Source organism: Saccopteryx bilineata, chromosome 2 (genome assembly GCF_036850765.1).
Source record: "Saccopteryx bilineata isolate mSacBil1 chromosome 2, mSacBil1_pri_phased_curated, whole genome shotgun sequence".
Taxonomy (NCBI): domain Eukaryota; kingdom Metazoa; phylum Chordata; class Mammalia; order Chiroptera; family Emballonuridae; genus Saccopteryx; species Saccopteryx bilineata.
Window position 1 is genome coordinate 1,665,406 of NC_089491.1, and position 19,996 is coordinate 1,685,401.

Sequence of the window (19,996 nt, forward strand, 5' to 3'; positions counted from 1 at the left end):
CTTGGGGGAGGAGTGGGGAGCGAGTGCTTTTTATTTTATTTTATTTTATTTGTTCTTATTTTGGCTGAGTAGATTCCATTGTGTGGGAGTGAGTGTTTCACGGGGACAGAGAGTCACTTTGGGAAGAGGAGAAAGTCCCAGAGAGGACCGTGGCGGCAGCCGCACAATGGTGTGAACGGACCTCACGCCGCTGAGCCGTGCACCAGACATGGTGGAGGCGGCAAATTTTCTGTTACGTGTGTTTTACTACAACTTAAAAAAAAAAAAAGCCCTGTCCGGTTGGCTCAGTGGTAGAACGTCGGCCTGGCGTGCAGAAGTCCTGGGTTCGATTTTCGGCCAGGGCACACAGGAGAAGCGCCCATCTGCTTCTCCACCCCCCCCCTTCCTCTCTGTCTCTCTCTTCCCCTCCCGCAGCCGAGGCTCCATTGGAGCAAAGATGGCCCAGGCGCTGGGGATGGCTCCTTGGCCTCTGCCCCAGGCGCTAGAGTGGCTCTGGTCGCAATAGAGCGATGCCCCGGAGGGGCAGAGCATCGCCCCCTGGTGGGCAGAGCGTCGTCCCTGGTGGGCGTGCCGGGTGGATCCCGGTCGGGTGCATGTGAGAGTCTGTCTGACTGTCTCTCCCCGTTTCCAGCTTCGGAAAAATACAAAAAAAAAAAAAAAGTCCCAGGCCCTGCCCCACACCCTGCTTCCAGAGGGTTCTAAAACCAGGCAGAGGACATGTGACTGGCAGGAACTGGTGACCGAAGACAGTGGGGTGCTGAGGTCCCCACGTGACTGACGGCCAAGCCCCGAGTTTTGCCGATGGGCCCCAGCAGCCTCTGTAGGGTGGTAGCCGAGAGGATGACCAGCGGGTAAGCTAGGGCCGTGGGGCACTTGTGCGTGGAGGAGGAAAGAGACGGGCACATTCTGTGAGGAGCTGCAGGAGCCCGCGGTTCGGCCAGAGCCGGGTTCAGGGGCGGGGCTCTGCCCCTCAGCTTCCATCGGGCCTGCTCCTGCACCAGGCTCACACATCCGGCCAAGACCAGACGCACACCCGCACACGTGCTGACGGCTGCCACCCGCTGGAGTCCCAACCGGAGAGCTGACCACCCCTCGCCACCCTGGCTACCCTGGACCCCCTACTCCTGCCTCAGAGCGAGCCTGCCAAAGCCCACACCAGCCCTGGCTCCCTGCCCTCCGGCTCCCGGGAACAGCTCCCACCTGCCCCTCTGTCCTCACCCTCCTCTCTGGTGGGTGATGAGTGAGCCAGACCTCATGGTTCCCTTGGCCCCTGGGCCTTCCTCGCCCGTCTGGAAGTCTGCAGCCCCACTGCCAACCCTCAGCACCTCCTGAGCAAGGCTGGACCGTGGCACAGTGGGGCCCTCTGGGGGACAGGCAGGCAGTGCCTCCCAACTGCGAGAGGGAGCATGTGCCCAGGGCAGGCAGGACCTGGGGGACCTCTGTGGCTGGCATGTGGCCGTGCGGGAACAACCTCAGCTGTTCTGTGCAGATCTCGGCAAGGAGACACGCTCCTGCCCAGGTCCCTGCCCTCTGAGGCCCTGCCTGGATTCCTTCCCTGCTGGGAGGCCAAGGGTTAGAAGTCAAGCTCCAGAGAACAGCCTCTAGGGTCCAAATACTCGCTCTGCTCCTTCCTGGCTGGGGTCCTCTCTGACCCTCAGTGTCCTTGTCTGTGAGGTGGGATCCTAGAGCCAGTCACACAAGGTGAGAGAGGCTATGTGGCGAGTGCTGGGCCCAGAGCCGCGCTGCTCACGCTGCCCACACCAGGACCTGAGCCCTGAACCGGGGAGCCAGGATGGTCAGCCACAGAGCCACTCACCTGAGGCCTGGCATCGGGACACCACAGAGCCACTCACCTGAGGCCTGGCATCGGGACACCCCGGAGGGCTCACGCTCCTGGCCAGAGATGGTCTTGTCTTCAGCTCCACACTCAGCGGCGCTCGTGCTGCTGAAGCCTGGAGCAGAGCACACAGAGGAGGTTATCACGAGGAGAGGGGGGTTCTGGGAGAGGTCAAGGGAAAGGTCCCCACTGGGCAGTCGCTCGAGAGCCTTTCAACACAGCCTGTGACTAGACCCCAGACCCAAGTGCATCCACGGGCCAACCCAGACACACGCAGTGCTGAGCTGGCAGCCAGGTGGCTCTCCAGCCAGAGCGGGCACTGCCGTGTCCACCCGAGGCTCTGCCCAGCCAGCGGTGAGCAGGGGGCTCCGTGTGTCCCGATCTGGGCACCGCGTGTGTTTGGACAGCGCAGAATGGTAAAGGACTGTCGCTGTATTCAGGCAGAGTCCTGCTTTTGCAAAATGAAGGATGACTTAGAGCAGGGGTCCCCAAACTACTGCCCGCGGGCCGCATGCGGCCCCCTGAGGCCATTTATCCGGCCCCTGCCACACTTCTGGAAGGGGCACCTCTTTCATTGGTGGTCAGTGAGAGGAGCATAGTTCCCATTGAAATACTGGTCAGTTTGTTGATTTAAATTTACTTGTTCTTTAGTTTAAATATTGTATTTGTTCCTGTTTTGTTTTTTTACTTTAAAATAAGATATGTGGCCTGGCCTGTGGTGGCACAGTGGATAAAGCATTGACATAGAATTGCTGAGGTCACCAGTTCTAAACCCTGGGCTGCCTGGTCAAGGCACATATAACAGACAATCAGTGAACAACTAAAATGAAACAACCATGAGTTGATACTTCTCACTTTCCATCCCTCTTTCTCCTCTCTCTGTAAAATCAATAAATAAAATCTTTAAAATAAGATATGTGCAATGTGCATAGGGATTTGTTCATAGTTTTTTTTATAGTCCGGCCTTCCAACGGTCTGAGGGACAGTGAACTGGCCCCTGTGTAAAAAGTTTGGGGACCCCTGACTTAGAGGATGTCCCCAAAGCGCTGGCCAGGGCAGCTGGGGAAGGGAGGCAGGCACACAAGGAATGCCGACCACTTCGTTCCCCCTTCTGTGCTTGGCAGGGGGCGCTACTGTACACAGGCCAGGCCCCTCCCTTGAAGAAAATAGTCCAAAGGACAAATCCTGTTGGACCCCACTCATGTGGGGGAATCAGAGGAGTTACATTCACAGAGACAGAGCTGGGGGAGGGGTGGGGGTGAGTGTTTCGTGGTGACAGAGGGTCCGTTTGGGGAAGATGAGAAAGTCCCAGAGAGGACGGTGGTGGCGGCCGCACAACAGTGTGAACGGACCTCACGCCGCTGAGCCGTGCACTTAAAAATGGGTAAGATGGTAAATCTTACATGTGTATTTGACAATTTCTTTTAAATGAAGATATTATCTTTAAAATGCTTTTAAAAGAAATTGTCCTCTCTCCGGCCGGCTAGCTCAGTCAGAGCATCATCCTGAAACACCGAGGTTGTGGGTCCGATACCAGTCAGGGCACCGACGGGAAACGGCCAATCCACCCACAGCTCCGCTACAACTCAGTGGAACAGCAGGTGAATGCGTCCACTCTCTCTCTCCTTTCCTTTGTCTCTCAAGTGATAAAAATAAATAAATACAATTCTTAAAGCAAAACAAAAAATGAAAACATCCCCGTCCCTCGTCTTCTAGAAAACGGCATGCACCTGCTCACCAAGAAGAGCCCCGGGGTCCCCTCTCTACCTCTGCCCACCAGGAGAGCTGCACTGGGATGTCCCTCTGAATTCCTACCTGTGCCCCCGCCCCGCCCTGCCCCACCCTGCCCCGCCCTGCCCCCTCCACCACAGGGTGGGGACACTCCTTGTCTTTTTTTTTTTTACAGAGACAGAGAGTCAGAAAGAGGGACAGATAGGGACAGACAGGAACGGAGAGGGATAAGCATCAATCATTAGTTTTCATTGTGACAACTTAGTTGTTCATTGATTGCTTTCTCATATGTGCCTTGACCATGGACCTTCAGCAGACCGAGTAACCCCTTGCTCAAGTCAGCGACCTTGGGTTCAAGCTGGTGAGCTTCGCTCAAACCAGATGAGTCTGCGCTCAAGCTGGCGACCTCGGGGTCTCGAACCTGGGTCCTCCGCATCCCAGTCTGACACTCTATCCACTGCGCCACTCCTTGTCTTTAAGGACCTTTGAAAGCCCCTGAAAGCTTTCCGAGGCCTTCCTGACCCGAGTCCCCATACCCCTGACCACGACACGCATCTGTCTGCTGAGCCCACCCCAGCGCCCCTTCCACAAGGCGGCAGACCCCAAGCCCAGGGGACCCGGTCCCTCGCACACCTTCCTCCGCCTTCCAGCAGCCCCCAGCCCTCCCCTCACGGCCACGGCCCCTCCTAGTGCTGAGGTCCAGCTCTGGGCACCGCAGGGGAGAGGGAGGGCTGCCGCCTGACTCAGTTTCCCAGGCGGGGAGCCCCTCTCGGGGCCTCGGGGACCACCCACGTTGTGCCTGGGTGGTCTACCCAGGATCCCAGGACAGCCTTCCTGCCCCTGGCCAGGAAAAAGCCACCACTGACCTGGGTGGGCCGGGGCCGGAGGAGGGGGCTTCTTGGGCTTTTGGACCTTCCTCCGGGGGGCCGGCGTGGGGGCTTTGCGGAGGGGCGAGGCCCTGGGGGGCGTGGAGGTGGCCAGGGAGGCGCAGCTGGCCCGGCCCTGTGCCTGGGCCCGGATCCTCTCCCTCAGCTGCTCCAGCCGCGGGCTGCTGCTGTCCCCGGGACGCTGCCGGCCCCCCGGCCCCTGGGGCCTCTCCTTCCAGGGCCTGTGGGGGGGAGCGCACGGCTCGTGGCCCCCCGAGGAGCCGGACAGGCGGCCCGAGGACACCGAGCTATCCCCGTCCTTGGCTCTCCCGCCTGCTGTCCACACCGGGTGGCTGCAGGCCTTCCCCAGGGGGCCTGGCCTCTCGCTGTGGTCAGACCAGGCCGCGTAGGGAGCTTCCCGCGGGGCGCCTGGCCGCTCAGAGGGCCCGGGCCTCCTCAGGGCAGCCATGAGGTCATCCTCGGCTGCAGGTGGACGCAGCCTGTCGGCCCTTGGGAGAGAGAAGCAGAGGGTCAGGTGTGGGGACCCAGCGGAACCCTGCACAGTGCACTCCACAGTGGGGCACCCCTCCTGCTCCCCGCATTCCTGTCAGAGTGCCCACAGGCTGAGAAAGGCGTGGCGGGGGCCGGGGGCAGGGGTCAGGGGGCAGGACAGCGCCCCCTGTGCGTGGCTGTCTCGAGACTTTCTCTCTCAGGTCCCGACCACACCCCTGTGGTTAGGCACCACAATCAGCCCGACCTAGACAGGTGGGGAAACTGAGGCACGCGGCAGGGGCACTCTGGCCTCCCCAGCCCGTGCTCCTCACGGTGACTCGGACTGACGCATCTGCATCGGCAGGGACACTACCTGGGCTGGCTGCTGGCCTTCCGGGCGGCGGGCGTCCCCGGGGCCCCGAGGGAGAGGGGCCAGCGTCGCCGGCTGCCTGTGGCGTGGGGCTGTGCCATGTCCCCTAGGCAGGCGGACGTGGCCGCAGGGCCAGGCGTGAGGGTGGAGTGGCGTGAGCCGCCTGGGGGTTTTCACGGGGCAGCCTCGGGGTCTGTGGCCCAGGGTCCATTCCCGCTCCGGGCAGGGTGGCCGCGGCCCCACTCAGACGCTGGCTTGCCCTGGGCCCCCGCCCGTGATGGACTCCCTCGGGGTGGTCATGGAACTGGGTGGGTGGGCACGGTGGGCTGCTGGGCCCTGAGCTGGCTCTGGCCTGCGGGCTGCCGTTCAACGAGCTGCCTCTCAGGGGCTGAGGGGGGTGGGAGAGAATTCCATGTGGGCCAGTGACAGCATAATAACCTGTGTCACTCAGCAACCGGTGCCAAGGCCTTCACCTGCTACAGGGGGCTCCAGGCAGCGCCCCCACCTCAGTCCTCCCGGGACGGTGGGGCTGGCGGCTGCCGTGGGTGCTGAGTGAGCTGCCAAGGCTGGGGGTGCGGGTCAGCCTCGGCCTGAGCCAGAGTTGGGGCGCAGTGAGGGGCTGGGGCCAAAGGGGGGCTCCCAGGGCCGACGTCAGGAGCAGGGCTGGGCTCAAGCCCAGGCTGGTGTCGGGCTCAAGGTTCGGTCCCAAGAGTGGGGGCGTGGGGTTGAGGGGGGTCTGCCTGGAAGCCCCCACATAAAGGAACCTCTGGACAAGGGTCTGCGTACCCGGACCCTGACACTAAGACGAAAACATCAGCCACTCTCTCGAAGCCGCTGCCTCGTGCCTGCTTGGGGCCGGTCAGGGGGAAGTGGGCACGGCCTCTCAGCTCTCCCTTCTCCCTGTTGGCACCGTGCCCGCCCCGGGCCCCTTGTTCTCATAGAAATAGTCGCCAGAGCAGCCCTAGCGGGCTTCCTTCCCGTCACCTGCAACGGGCTTCCTGTCACCTTTGTCATGACCCTGGCAGGGCGGTGCGGTCAGCTACCCTGAGCTCAGCATGGTCCCCAGGACAGCTGGGCAGTGTATCCTGGGGTGACTGGATAGACCCCGCCCCCGCCCGCCCCCCTCTGGGGATTGTGAGCACCTGGTGAACTCACTCCCGTGCGGGGGCACCGAGCCGGTGGCGGGTCACGAGCAGTGGGGGGGTCACGAGCAGTGGGGGGTCACGAGCAGTGGGGGGGTCACGAGCAGTCGGGGGGTCACGAGCAGTGGGGGGTCACGAGCAGTGGGGGGGTCACGAGCAGTGGGGGGTCACGAGCAGTGGGGGTCACGAGCAGTGGGGGGGTCACGAGCAGTCGGGGGGTCACGAGCAGTGGGGGGGTCACGAGCAGTCGGGGGGTCACGAGCAGTCGGGGTCACGAGCAGTCGGGGGGTCACGAGCAGTGGGGGGTCACGAGCAGTGGGGGGTCACGAGCAGTCGGGGTCACGAGCAGTCGGGGTCACGAGCAGTGGGGGGGTCACGAGCAGTGGGGGGTCACGAGCAGTGGGGGGTCACGAGCAGTCGGGGGGTCACGAGCAGTGGGGGGGTCACGAGCAGTGGGGGGGTCACGAGCAGTCGGGGTCACGAGCAGTGGGGGGGTCACGAGCAGTCGGGGGGTCACGAGCAGTGGGGGGTCACGAGCAGTGGGGGGGTCACGAGCAGTGGGGGGTCACGAGCAGTGGGGGGGTCACGAGCAGTCGGGGTCACGAGCAGTGGGGGGGTCACGAGCAGTCGGGGGGTCACGAGCAGTGGGGGGTCACGAGCAGTGGGGGGGTCACGAGCAGTCGGGGTCACGAGCAGTGGGGGGGTCACGAGCAGTCGGGGGGTCACGAGCAGTCGGGGGGTCACGAGCAGTGGGGGGGTCACGAGCAGTGGGGGGGTCACGAGCAGTGGGGGGTCACGAGCAGTCGGGGTCACGAGCAGTGGGGGGTCACGAGCAGTCGGGGGGTCACGAGCAGTGGGGGGGTCACGAGCAGTCGGGGGGTCACGAGCAGTGGGGGGGTCACGAGCAGTCGGGGGGTCACGAGCAGTGGGGGGGTCACGAGCAGTGGGGGGGTCACGAGCAGTCGGGGGGTCACGAGCAGTGGGGGGTCACGAGCAGTCGGGGGGTCACGAGCAGTGGGGGGGTCACGAGCAGTCGGGGGGTCACGAGCAGTCGGGGGGTCACGAGCAGTCAGGGGGGCGGCTGCAATGGCAGGGGGAAGGGTCACTCTGAGCAGAAGGGGCTGGAGCCCAGAGCCAAGCTTCTCCTTCTCCTGACGGGCGGGCCCAGGTGCCTCTTCCCCACGAGCGGGGAAGCCGTGCGGGCGCCAAGCTGCCTGCAGTGGGGACACGAGAGCTATGTCGCGGACACGGCGAGCGGCTCGTTTGTTGACACGCTCGCTGGAGCAAGGTCGGGACAAGTGCGCGGCGAACGCGGAAATAAACCCCACGGGAGTCGCTGTCACCCCGTGAGTCACAACAAATCCCCCAACTTTCCTCCCGGCTGGCCGGCCGTACCCCGCCGGGTTCTCGGCGAGGCTTCCGGATGCAGCAGGACCCTCTGCTGACGTCCAGCCCACAGCAGCCCCAACGGCACCCGCCCTGCCCCCACTACCGGCCCTGCCGGGGTGATGTCGGTCTCCGGGCTGGGCTGCAGCCCTCACCCTGGGTCACCCATGGGCAGAGGCCGCGGCCTGGGCTGGACGCACGGCCCCCACGCCGGGCAGGCCTGCGCTCGCTTGTCCTGGGCAGCATCTCGGCTGAATCAGCCCAGTGGGATGTTTGCCGGGATCAGACCCCACGGCTCCCTCCGGCTCGGTGAGACAGACGCATGCGGCTCCGCTCCTGACCCTGCCAAGGTCGTGACCCTCCCGTCCTGATGCCAGTCGTGCTGAGGAAGGCCCCCTCATGCCCACTGTGTGAGTGGGTCTGGCTCCCCTTCCATCTGCCCTCCCCCCCCCAGGGCCAGGGACTGCTGGGGGGCAGGGAGGGCCTGGCAGGCAAATGCTCATGGCCGGGCATTGCACGGAGCCCCTGATGACAGTCCTAAGGGAGATGTCCAGCTCCCGTCCAGAGGCTCAGCCACCAGACCCCAGCCCAGGGTCCCAGCAGGGTCAGAAGCTAGGCATGGAGAGATGCCGGCCCCTGTGGGCGCTCCTAGGGCCATGCTCAGCCCCCACAGACTGGGACGGTCACAAGGGGTGGGCTTCTTGGCTCGAAGAACAGAGCAGCCCCCCACTCCTTCCTGGCACGTGATGGACATGGTGGTGGACAGCTCGGACTCCCAGACACACTAGGTGCCCGCCAGTAACCGTGGGCAGGTCAGTTAGCTCTCGGGTGTCACTTGGTCCATCGGGAAAGTGTGCAGAACATTAGCCCCTCACTTGGCAGAGTCCCCTGGAGGGTCAGAGACACACAGCACAGAACACGCTACCAGGGGGCCGGGCGCCGCGGGGCCGGGCACAGGCCAAGAAAGCCAGCTCCTTGGTTTTCATGCAGCCCACCCCAGGTCAGATGACCAGCCCATCCACTGCCTGACCCCACAAGTCACCTGGGTAGATTAGCCGGAAAAGGATGACTCACCAGGGTAGCAGTTTCTGCCCTCGATGCCACCGAAGCAGCCTCACCTGGGGGCCACCTGTGCCCACAGACTTCGCCCACCGCCCACTGCCCTGGGAGGAGCCTGAGGCCCGGGCTGGACGGCGGGTGTGGGTGGTGGGCGGCCGGAGGGTGAGGGTGGGGACCTCCTCCTGGGAGCTGGCAGCACTCGGCTCTCAGTACCCACACTGTTTACCTGTCACCGCCTCGTCCCTGGAGACGCCAGCCCCGAGCAGGCCCGAGCAGGCCCAGGGACAGAGTCAGCAGACCGTGAAGGAGAAAGGCCTGCCCTGCCTGCTTCCTCCCGGGGCCCCGGGGTTCGAGACCGCAGAATGCTGGGCAGCCACCACAGCCAGCACAGGGCTGGACGCTGGCATGGCCCCTGAGGGCTGCCCGCTCAGACCAGGCCTGGGGAAGCAGCGGTCCCCACACTGGCCCTGCGATAGGCCATGTCCGGACGCAAGGGCCAGAGAGGGCACAGGGGCCAGCGGGGCCGCATGGCAGCCCTCCAGAGGCTGTGCCAGGCGCGGGTCACATCTCAGGAAAGGGCATGCTGATGGCTGGCACCTGGGCACCTTGTACCCTGTAGCACAAAAGCACCCACCATCTTTCTGACACACAGGAGGTCACACGCACACGCATGCACACACACACACACGCGGGCGCACACATGCACACGCACACCAGGGTCCGCCCAGCGAGGCGAGCAGGACGGGCCGGCGGAGCTGCCCACAGGCCTCGTGGGGGGTCTGCTCAGGGTGGCGTCCCCCCCAAGCCTCTGCCGCCCCCGTTGAGCTCTGACAGCCTCTGGGTCTCGCCAGTCACTCCCCAGGGAGGCTGGCAGACTGCTCCGGGCTGGTCAGGCCCCAAGGGGAGTCGAGACCACATAGAGGTGGCAGATGCCAGGGCGGGAACAAGGGGACCCGAGGCCACCAGCCGTTTGGGAAGACGGTTGGAGGCCGGGAGGAGGGCGCGGCTGGGGAAGCCAGATGGAGGCGTGGACGGGTGGGGGGCGGCCAACGGCTGTCACAGAGCCGGGCTCCTCCATCAGAGGCGGCGATGTGGGGACGTGAAGGCATCGCGGACCACTCCCCCCCACCCCGCTCTCGGCTGAGCCCAGGCAAGCCCCTCGGTTAAGCGAGTAGGAGCCGAGATGCAGCCCAGAGAACCCTGGAGCCCCTGCCCTCGCCGGGAGCCCGGGGCCCCTGTCCACGCAGAACAGACTCACAGACATTGGACAGGTCAGCAGGGGGTGCTCACCCCCGCCCCAGGCCTGCTCCCAGCACCGGGCCGTGGAGAACAATGCCTGCAACCAGCCCCCACCTGGGGCACTCTGCGCCCAGCATGTCCCCCTGTGCAACCTGACCACAGCCCATGAGGAAGGCGCCGTCACCTGGCCCACAGACACACAGCACAGAGACCTTCCCTCCACACCATCTCCCCCAAACGAGGAGCGCCCAGAGTGGTGACACAGCCCCGGGCCCCAGCGACCCCGGGAAGGAGCCTGTGGACACCGACACCCCTTTCCTGGGGACCAACACCGTCCTCAAGGGGCTCAGAACAGTCCCGAGAGGGCCGTGGCTTTCGAAGGGCACGGCTGAGGGTCTCCCTCCACCAGCTGCCTCAACCTCTGAGTCACACTCGGTAGAAATATTCCGGAAGGACGGGACGGCCCTTCACCCAAAGGGAAGTGGCTGGAAGGGCCCGCCGTCAGTCACAGGCCTGCCGGGTGAAACCAGATGCAGACCCATACGCCCCATGAGGAGCCTGGGACAGTGTGTGCGCCCATTTTACAGATGGGGCCACTGAGGCAGAGTTCGTGAGATGGCAGCGTACTGCCGCCCACAGCAGGACCTGAGCCCACAGCAGGGCAGGCCAGTGGGGAGGGCCGGAGGGCAGCCCACTCTCCACTCAGCCTGGCTTTGACTCTGAGGAGGCCCCAAGCTATCAGAGGGGTGCCCCAGACAGGAGGAACCCTCCCCAGGGGACCACGACAGAGGAAGGGTGGTGAGTCTGCCCCCTGCCAAGTCCACGGAAGGAAGGCGGGAAGGCTAAAGCCAGGCTGGTGACCCGCCCGTGTCCCCACCCCTACCTGCTACCCCACCCTCTCGAGGCACCTGGGGCAGGCCGACCACGGTCCTCACCTGCTGGCAGCCTCCGGGCCTCCCTGCCTGTGGGAGGGCGCCGGACAGCAGCCATGGTTCCGAGGGCAGCCGCCAAGAGCCTTCTAAGTTCTCCAGAGGTAGGCAGGGAGGCTGAGCAGGAGCCCTAGAGGGAGACCCGCCCTGACGTTGCCGGGGAAACCCAGGGTTTGTTCATTAGGGCTCCGCCCCCAGGCCATCGCGGCTCCACGGAGCCTGGGAAAAATCAGCGCAAAGAGCCTCACCTGGGTGGAGGCGCCACGCACGCCTGGGCATTCCCCCCGCTAGGTGCGAGGTCGGGGGCAGGCAGGGCAGTGGAGGCTCTCGGCGTGCACCGCCCAGCACCCTGCTCCAGCTAGGGCGCAGGGGGCAAGTATGAACTTGTGGGGGTGAGAGGAGGAGGAGGAGGAAGAGAGGGAGGAGGAGGAGGAGGAAGAGAGGGAGGAAGAGGAGGAGGGGGGGGAGGAGGAGGAGGGGGAGGAGGAGGGGGGGAGGAGGAGGAGGAGGCTGTGGGAGGAGGAGGAGGAGGGTCATTGTGGGAGGAGGAGGAGGAGGGGGGAGGTGCTGGAGGAGGGGGAGGAGGGGGAGGAGGGGGAGGAGGGGGAGGAGGGGGAGGGGGAGAAGGGGGAGGGGGGAGGAGGAGGAGGAGGGGGGAGGAGGAGGAGGAGGGGGAGGGGGAGAAGGGGGAGGGGGAGGGGGGGAGGGGGAGGAGGAGGGTGAGGAGGAGGGGGAAGGGGAGGGGGAGGAGGAGGAGGAGGGGGGGAGGGGGAGGAGGAGGGGGAGGAGGAGGAGGAGGAGGAGGGGGAGGAGAAGGAGGAAGGTCTCAGGTGTGGCTCAGAGCCCTACCCCAGATGTCAGTGCTGGAAGGGCTGCTGTCCCCCTCCCAGCACAAGGCCCCTGCTTCCTCCCTCCTCCTTGGGGAACCCCAGGGGCCCCCCAAATCTCTGGGTGGCCAGGAGCCAGGGAGCCTGCAGGTGGACGGGTCCATCTGGCCCTTCTGAGAAACAGTATGTGGGGTGGTCACCCAGGACAGTTCGTCTTCAGGCCTAGAGACAGGGACTGAGGTGCCAGGCAGCCAGAGGCCCTTCGAGGGCCGGTTACACCAAACTCAAAACCAAAGTCCCGCCTGACCTGTGGTGGCGCAGTGGATAAAGCGTCGACCTGGAAATGCTGAGGTTGCCGGTTCAAAACCCTGGGCTTGCCTGGTCAAGGCACATATGGGAGTTGATGCTTCCAGCTCCTCCCCCTTTCTCTCTCTCTGTCTCTCCTCTCTCTCTCTCTCTCCCTCTCCTCTCTAAAATGAATAAATAAATAAAATTAAATTAAAAAAAAAACAAAAAAAAACCAAAGTCCCCACCCCCAGCCCCGCCCCGTGTCCTTGGACTCGGCCTGGCACCTGGCTGGGAGCACAGGAGGGTCGTGGGTGCCGGCTGCACTCTGGGCCTGGCCCCCAGCACTGCTCCTCCGGGTCTGGGTTGCTGGGCTTAGGTCCCTGCGTCCTCCCAGCTGTTACACAAGCGTCTCCACGGGGGTGGGGGTGGGGGGGTGCTCTGCCCCTAGGAGTCTAAGGGGACGGGGAGGGCAGGCAGTCTAATGAAAATCTCCAGTCCTCCCAGCACGGCTTAGCTCAATGCGGGAGCAATGCCAGCAGGGGGCACCCTCTCCCTGTCCTGGCTGGGGAGCTAGCCCCCTGGACAGGGGTGCTGGGGAGGGGGTGTCACTGGCCTCTGCCACCCCACCCCCAGATGCTGCATTCCTCCCCGTTCCCCTTAAATAAACCTCTAGAGAGGGGTAGTCAACCTTTTTATACCTACCGCCCACTTTTGTATCTCTGTTAGTAGTAAAATTTTCTAACTGCCCACCAGTTCCACAGTGATGGTGATTTATAAAGTAGGGAAGTAACTTTATAAAATTTATAAAGCAGAGTTACAGCAAGTTAAAGTATATAGTAATAATTACTTACCGAGTACTTTATGTCAGATTTTTGCTAAGTTTGGCAGAATAAATCTATATAAAACAACCTACTATAGTTAAATCTATCTTTTTATTTATACTTTGGTTGCTCTGCTACCGCCCACCATGAAAGCTGGAATGCCCACTAGTGGGCAGTAGGGACCAGGTTGACCACCACTAGGGGGCAGTAGGGACCGGGTTGACCACCACTAGGGGGCGATAGGGACCAGGCAGACCACCACTAGGGAGCGGTAGGGACCGGGTTGACCACCACTAGGGGGCGGTAGGGACCTGGTTGACCACCATTAAGTGGGCGATAGGGACCAGGTTGACCACCACTAGGGGGCGATAGGGACCAGGCAGACCACCACTAGGGGGCGGTAGGGACCGGGTTGACCACCACTAGGGGGCGGTAGGGACCGGGCTGACCACCACTAGGGGGCGGTAGGGACCGGGCAGACCACCACTAGGGGGCGGTAGGGGCCGGGCTGACCACCACTAGGGGGCGGTAGGGGCCGGGCAGACCACCACTAGGGGGCGGTAGGGGCCAGGCTGACCACCACTAGGGGGCGGCAGGGGCCGGGCTGACCACCACTACACTAGAGAGACAGGCTCGTGCCATTCTTGGTGTTCAGGACGTGTGGGTTTGGGGCAGAAGCTCTGTCTTTTGAATACTCGGGTACTCCTGCCCTCCGGAGGCAGTGGGGGACAGCAGCCCCTCGGCCCTTAGGGAATTGCTGGACATTGTCCACCTCAGACCAGAGCTGGGCACTCCAAGCAAGACCACAGTGGCGGCAGCTGTGTGCCTGAGCTGGAGAGGGGCCTGGAGCCCTGTGGGCCGGCCCGCCGGCCTTGGTCAGAGCAGCCAGGAGACACCTGGCACCTGGAATACCAGGCATTTTAAGGGCCACAGGACACAGGGCCGGGGTTCACACCGATACCCAGACACCCCTGCAGAGTGACAATTAACAGAGTTCTGCCCAAGGCCCAGCTTGGAGTGGATCCGCTGGGTCACAGACCCATCCAGTAGTCACTTCCTTGGTCTGCGAGTGAATAATTGGCTTAGATGGGTTTGTCCCCCACCTGGAACCTGGAAGTGACACATGTCAAAAGGTCATGGCCCTCACCCTCAGCCACTGACTCTACCTTAAAATCAGGCCTCCCCGGCACCCTCCAACCCCCCTCTTCGCCTTCCAGGTTGGTAGGGGGCCGGCTCTTAGGGCTCCTGTCCCTGGTTTCTGAATCAGCCCGGCTCTGAGCTTTGAACAGTCCTGCAAGGAGAGGGAAGGACCCTCGAGGGGCAGGTCCGGGGGCCCCGGGGTCCTGTGTCTGTCTGGCTGGGGAGGGAGGCCCAGTCCCATTTCTCCGTCCTTCCTGCAGCTTCCCGGTCAGCAGCCCGGGGCAGTCACGGCTCCTTCGGGAAATGTCCGTGCCTGTCCGACCCGGGAGATTTGCAGATTGCTGGGGCAGTGCCTGTCCGATCCGGGAGATTTGCAGATTGCGGGGGGCAGTGCCTAGCCCACAGATGAAATCACTGGGATCAGAGGCTTTCCGACTGAGGGCTCCCTAGGGCCTCTCAGGGATGCTCACCTTGTCTCACGGAGGCCGCTGCCCCTAGGTGAATTAGGGCCACAGACACAGGGGCCCCACACCAGAAACTATGCACCCCCTCCCAGGGTCCCTCCCTTTTCTTGCCGAGCTAACCAGGAGGTTCAGAAATTAGGGGAAGGTTCCTCTCTCCTTGTATCAAGGCAGCGGGGAAGAATCAACCTGGGAAAGGGGGTGCTGGGCCCCCCACTAGCATGCTACATGCAGCTCCGTGCTCAGCCCCCAGGCCTGGCCAGAGTAGAGGCTGCTGGCTGGGTTTAATGTAAAGCTAGTGGGGGTGGGGGTGGGGGAGGAGAGAAGGCCCCTGAGCAGGATGGGGGTTTCCACAGTAACCGTCAGCTGCCTGGGCAGGCTGGGAACAGCTGGGCAGAGGCTCAGGAAAGAGACCACCGGCGCTGGCCCTGGCCAGCAGCTCAGCTGGTCAGCGTGTCCTCCCCACACGCCAAGGTTGCGGGCGAGATCCCCAGTCAGGGCACACACGAGAATCAATCACCCAGTGGATGCCTGAATAAGTAGAACGATAAATCCATGTTTCTCTCTTCCTCTCTCTAAAATCAATTAAAAGGGGGGAGAGAGAGAGAAAGGGGCATGGGTGAGGGTGTGGCCCCACATCCTTCCAGCGCCTCAGGTCTTGTTGGCTTGGGGGTGGGCTGTGCCCCTTTCCCCAGCTCCCACTGTGCCGTGCCTGGGTCCTGCGTCCTCCGACCCTGAGCATGGCCCCTTCCTGCTGCCCACATCCTCATGGAAACGGCTGCACGTGCTCCGAGCACCCCTCCACACTCCCCCGCACGTTTCTGCGCCCCAGCAGCCCGGACCCCACACCCTCAGAGGGGCACCTGCCCCCTCCATCCAGCCCACCTGGCAGCCCCAGGCGTAGTTGAAAACGAGGGTGTCTTAGGGCAGGGCGAGGGCTGGCTGGGGCCCTGCCTCCTCCACACCTGGCAGGGGGCGAGGCTGTCAGGAGTCTGGCCTCCCCCAGAGCTGCGGGTGCAGGTTGGTAAGGGGGGTTCCTGTGGGAGTGAGTGGGCCCCATAGGGACTGGACATCTTCCGGGCTCTGCGATCACACCCCAGGACTGGCAGGTGGTGCGAAGGGGGTGAGCACCCGGGGGCCAAGCCCAGAGGGAGTGAGGATGAGGTGGGCAGGGGCACCAAAGGGTCCACGGCCCCCCCTCCAGGGCCTTCTCTTCAGCTGCTTCTCCAGGTTCCCAGCCAGAGGGCCAGCTCCTGTTCCTCAGCCTGGTGGCCCTGGAGGGACCTGGGCTCCCTCTGATACGGTGCCAGTGGGGCAGGAAACATCAGGCTCACTGCACCCCTTGACCCCACCCCCAGGCCTGTGTCTGGAGGTCCCTGCACCAACCAGCCAGAGCTCCAGCCAGACAGGAGTCAGCCCAGGTGGGGGGAGGGGTCCATAGGGGTAGGTTTTATGATGCGAGCTCTCCCTTGTGGAGTGTCTGCTCCGCCCCAGGCCCAGGGGGAGGGATTCCCGGGAAGAGACCCGTCCATCCGCCAGGCTTCCTTCTGAGAGGGGAGAGCCGCCGGCCGGCTGGCTCAGTTCTAACTTCGGCCTGGTGTGCAGAAGTCCCGGGTTCGATTCCCGGCCAGGGCACACAGGAGAAGTGCCCATCTGCTTTTCCACCCCTCCCCCTCTCCTTCCTCTCTGTCTCTCTCTTCCCCTCCCGCAGCCAAGGCTCCATTGGAGCAAAGATGGCCCGGGCGCTGGGGATGGCTCCTTGGCCTCTGCCCCAGGCACTAGAGTGGCTCTGGTTTCAATAGAGTGACACCCCGGAGGGGCAGAGCATTGCCCCCTGGTGGGCGTGCCAGGTGGATCCCGGTCGGGCACATGTAGGAGTCTGTCTGACTGTCTCTCCCCGTTTCCAGCTTCAGAAAAATTAAAAACAAAAACAAAAAAATAGACAAGCGCCAGGGGCCCCCGCTTGTGAGCGCTGGGCTGGGCCTGAAGCCGGCTCCCTGCCTGTCTCCCTTCACTGTCTGTCTGTCCTGCCCTCTCTCCCTCTTTGTCTCTCTGCCTCTTTCTATCCTTCAGTGTCACAGCCTGCCAGGCCTGGGGGTGGGACACCAATCGGATGGGCGGGCCAGGGTTGTAGTCACACGGGCCACCTGCCCGGGACAAAGGCGTGGGCGCCCGTTCCCTGTGTGCCCTGCCTCCGTCCTCCCACAGGCCCCGAGGACACGCTCTGAGTGACAGAGCTGGCAGCTGCCAGCAAGTGCCCAGGAATGCTGTGAGGCCAGGTGTCACTCGATGACACGGGTGAAGCACAGCCTCACGTGGCCTCCAGCTATTTCCTGGGCGGACGGCACCGCCCAGTGGGGCACTCGGGCCCCACGGGTGGACAGCCTCTTTCCTTTTGGGCTCCCTGCAGCACGCGCCTGTGACCTCTCTAGGCCCCACCCCCCCAGCGTCCGCCACTCTCCAGGGACTTGGAGGTCCCCAAGGAGAGGAAAGGGCTGTGGGTGATGAGGGGGCGCCTCGGGGCAATGGCGGGGGGCACATGCTCCCCAAACTGTGCAGAAGAATAAGTTCTTTTTCTCAGGGTAACGAGTTTACTGGAAACAGCGGTAAACCTGAGTTCTGTTTTTCTTAACCGGGCACGTCTCTGTCTCTCTCCTCCCTGCCCAGCTCTTCCCTCCCCAGTTTGGAATCCAGGGGGGCAGAGGTTGGCGGGGAGCCCTCAGGTCCTGGGAGCAGCAGGTGGTAGTCCCAGCCCGGCCCCCTGGGCCCTGCAGGGAAGCCTTGCTGGGAGGGGCCCCAGAGTGGAGGGAGCAGAAGGAAGGAAGGGCTGAGGGCTTAGGGGCTGCCGTGCCAGCCATCAATCAGGCCCTGACAAGGGCCCAGAGGACCACGGAGGCTGCACATCCCACTGGGCCGGTTCTTTGTCCCTGGACGGCTCCGGGCAGCCTGGCCACCTTCTCCTGGCCTCCCTCACACCTCTCTCCGGGAGCCCCATCCTTCCCATTCCCAGGGGTGCAGCCAGAGCCCTGCAACGGCCTGCTGTCATCTCCCTCCTGCCAGGCAGGCTGTCCAAGGGACAGGGGCAGGAAGGGGCACCTCAGCCACCCTGCGGCCCAGCCTGGCAACCCACTGCCCTGTCCTCCCGTCCGTCCCTACGAGAGGGGCGTGCCGAGGAGACAGGATGCCAGGGAGTGCTGCGTGGCGGCGGGCAGGGTGACAGGTGCCCTCAGGGAGGGGCGGCGCTGCTGACCTCCCGAGAACAGGGTCCTGGCCGGGCTGACGTGAACCCTTGGCACTCCGGAAGCAGCGGGTAGGTGCGTGAGGGGTGGCGGCTTCGGGACCAGGTCCAGCACCACCCCCTGCCCCCTCCATGTCCTCTCTGCTCCCCGAGCTGTTGACTGGGGCCAGGGGGACGCTCTGGACAGGAAATTGTTTTTCTTCACTCGAATGCTCCTTTGGGGATGAGGCCCGTCAGGGACGGCTGGAGACGTGCTTGGGGCCCAGACCGGGGTACAGCGTGGGGGGCTGGGGGGGAATGTGCTAGAAGAAACGTGATCAGGTGTTCAGGTATGCACAGGCAGCGAGCGAGTCCCCTCGAGGCTGGGAGAAGGGAAGACCAGCGGAGGAGACGGGAGCCGGGCGGCGTCCCGCGCTGGAGGGAGGCAGCCGGGATGGGGGGTTCGTGCCCCCCCAGGAGCGTCCGCCTCTCCCAGACCTGTCACCCTGAGCCACCCTGCTCTCTGTGGACCTGAGGCGAAGTCATTCTCACGGCTGGGTGGCCATGTGAGTAACGCATGGGGGGCCTGTCCCCTGGCACCTGCCCCTGCCTCCTCCCGCCTTGGTGGTGATCTTGCCAGGAGAGCGTCGGTCCTCCGGACAGAAGGCACGTCTCTGGGTGGTGCGGTGAGGTGTTCCCCAATCCAGCCAGGAGTGCCTGCAGGGTCCCGGCATGGTGGGGCACCACTGCATGGGCAGCACCGTCCCCCAGAGCTGGCACCCCTGAGCTCTCACTGTGTTCCGGGCTCAGTGACCGGCATGCCTGATCCTTCACCACCCCTGTAGGTAGGACAGGGCTGCGGAGCCCTACTGACAGGTGGCAGGACCGAGGCTCAGAGAGGGACAGTAACTTGTGCTGGGTCACACAGCACTGGGCGAGGAGGGGCACTCAGTCTTGCTTGGCCTCACGCAGAGTCTGAGCCATTGGCCAGCTCACCGCACCCCACCCCCAGAGGGGTTCTGGCTTCCCGGGGAAGCGCCCATATAGAGTGGATATTCTTCTAGCCCAGGGCCCCCCAGCTCCTCCTAGTCTCCCTGCTTCAAGGAAGGGAGGAGGGAAGTAGGCCTTCTCTCCCTGCGGTGACAGCGACGAGACCACCAAGCTCTCCCTCATTCCGCCATTCAGGTCACATCACTTACCTTCTTGACACCAGGCACCTGGCCACACACACACACACACACACACACGCACACGCACGCGCATATAAGATGTTCACAGCAGTGACTTCCTGGGGACACAGAGCTCAGGCCTGGCACAGGTAGGACCGTGACAGCTTCTGCCCTTCCAACAATGCCAGCTCAGGGGGCGCCCAAGGAGGCAGGCCTGGAGCAGCCGCAGACTAGGGTGGAGCTCCCTCCCACTGTACCACCCACCCTGCAGGGGCCAGTTGGCTGCCTCAGCCAAGACCGGGAGCAAGGCCTTGCCCAGCCCCTGTGGTCATGGGGGAGGGCGTGTGGGACAAGCCTCGGGCGCTGGCCCCCGGCACAGATGGTTCTCATTGTGGCCGCCTCTCTTCCATAGGAAAAACAGACGGGCCTGGCGAGAGAGCGGGCCCTTTTTATCTCGTGTTTATTTTCGATCCCTCTGCCTCGGCCTGAAGCCAGCGTCCTGCGGGCTGCCTTCTCCCCGAGGGTCTGGCTGGGAAGCCTTGTCATTTCTCTGACCCCGGGCAGCTCTCCGGGGAGGGGCTGGAATGCTCCCGAGCAGGAAGAAGAACGCAGCCTGTTTCCCACTCCCAGGCTTGTCTTGTGTCCTGCTTGGTCCGGTGGTCCCAGCCACGGTTCCGGGTCCGGAGCCTCCGGCTGCACCGAGATAGTTGAGATTGAGAAGCGAGCAGATCGGAACCAGAAGGTGAGAGCCGAATGCACCACAAGGGCCTGCTGTGTGCCGGCCCGGCCCCCGCGGTGCCCGGGAGCTGGTGCTGCCAGCCCCAGACTGGCAGGGAGATGGCCCAGAGCAGGCCAGAACCAGGGCCAGTGGCTGGGAGGCGCCACATCTCACAGGGGAAGCTGTCAGGCCGCCAGCAATTCAGAGGAGGAGGTGGCTCCGGGCTGGGACACGGGCTGGGACACTGGCAGCCCCAGCAGGACCAGGGGTGGCTCAGTCAGCATCCTTCCAAATTTCCCCGGCC

At 63.8% G+C, this 19,996-nt stretch overlaps 2 protein-coding genes across 3 annotated transcripts in view; one reads left to right on the forward strand and one right to left on the reverse strand.

Moving 5' to 3' along the window:
• Positions 1 to 11,139, reverse strand: part of CCDC187 (coiled-coil domain containing 187) — a 44,478-nt gene extending 33,339 nt beyond the window's left edge. The window contains exons 1-3 of the mRNA XM_066254288.1: positions 11,058 to 11,139; positions 4,435 to 4,943; positions 1,854 to 1,952 (exon numbers count right to left, since the gene is read on the reverse strand). Coding sequence (XP_066110385.1) covers positions 1,854 to 1,952; positions 4,435 to 4,903 — 568 coding nt within the window. The 5' untranslated portion in view covers positions 4,904 to 4,943; positions 11,058 to 11,139. The remainder of the gene's footprint in view (positions 1 to 1,853; positions 1,953 to 4,434; positions 4,944 to 11,057) is intronic.
• A 6,736-nt stretch (positions 11,140 to 17,875) lies between these two features.
• Positions 17,876 to 19,996, forward strand: part of GPSM1 (G protein signaling modulator 1) — a 32,409-nt gene continuing 30,288 nt past the window's right edge. Inside the window, exon 1 of one of the 2 annotated variants that reach the window (XM_066255747.1) lies at positions 17,876 to 17,898. The gene's annotated coding sequence lies outside the window, so the exon portion shown is untranslated. Of the gene's footprint in view, positions 17,899 to 19,494; positions 19,717 to 19,996 lie in introns of those variants that run through there. The other variant, XM_066255745.1, reaches the window with a different exon arrangement.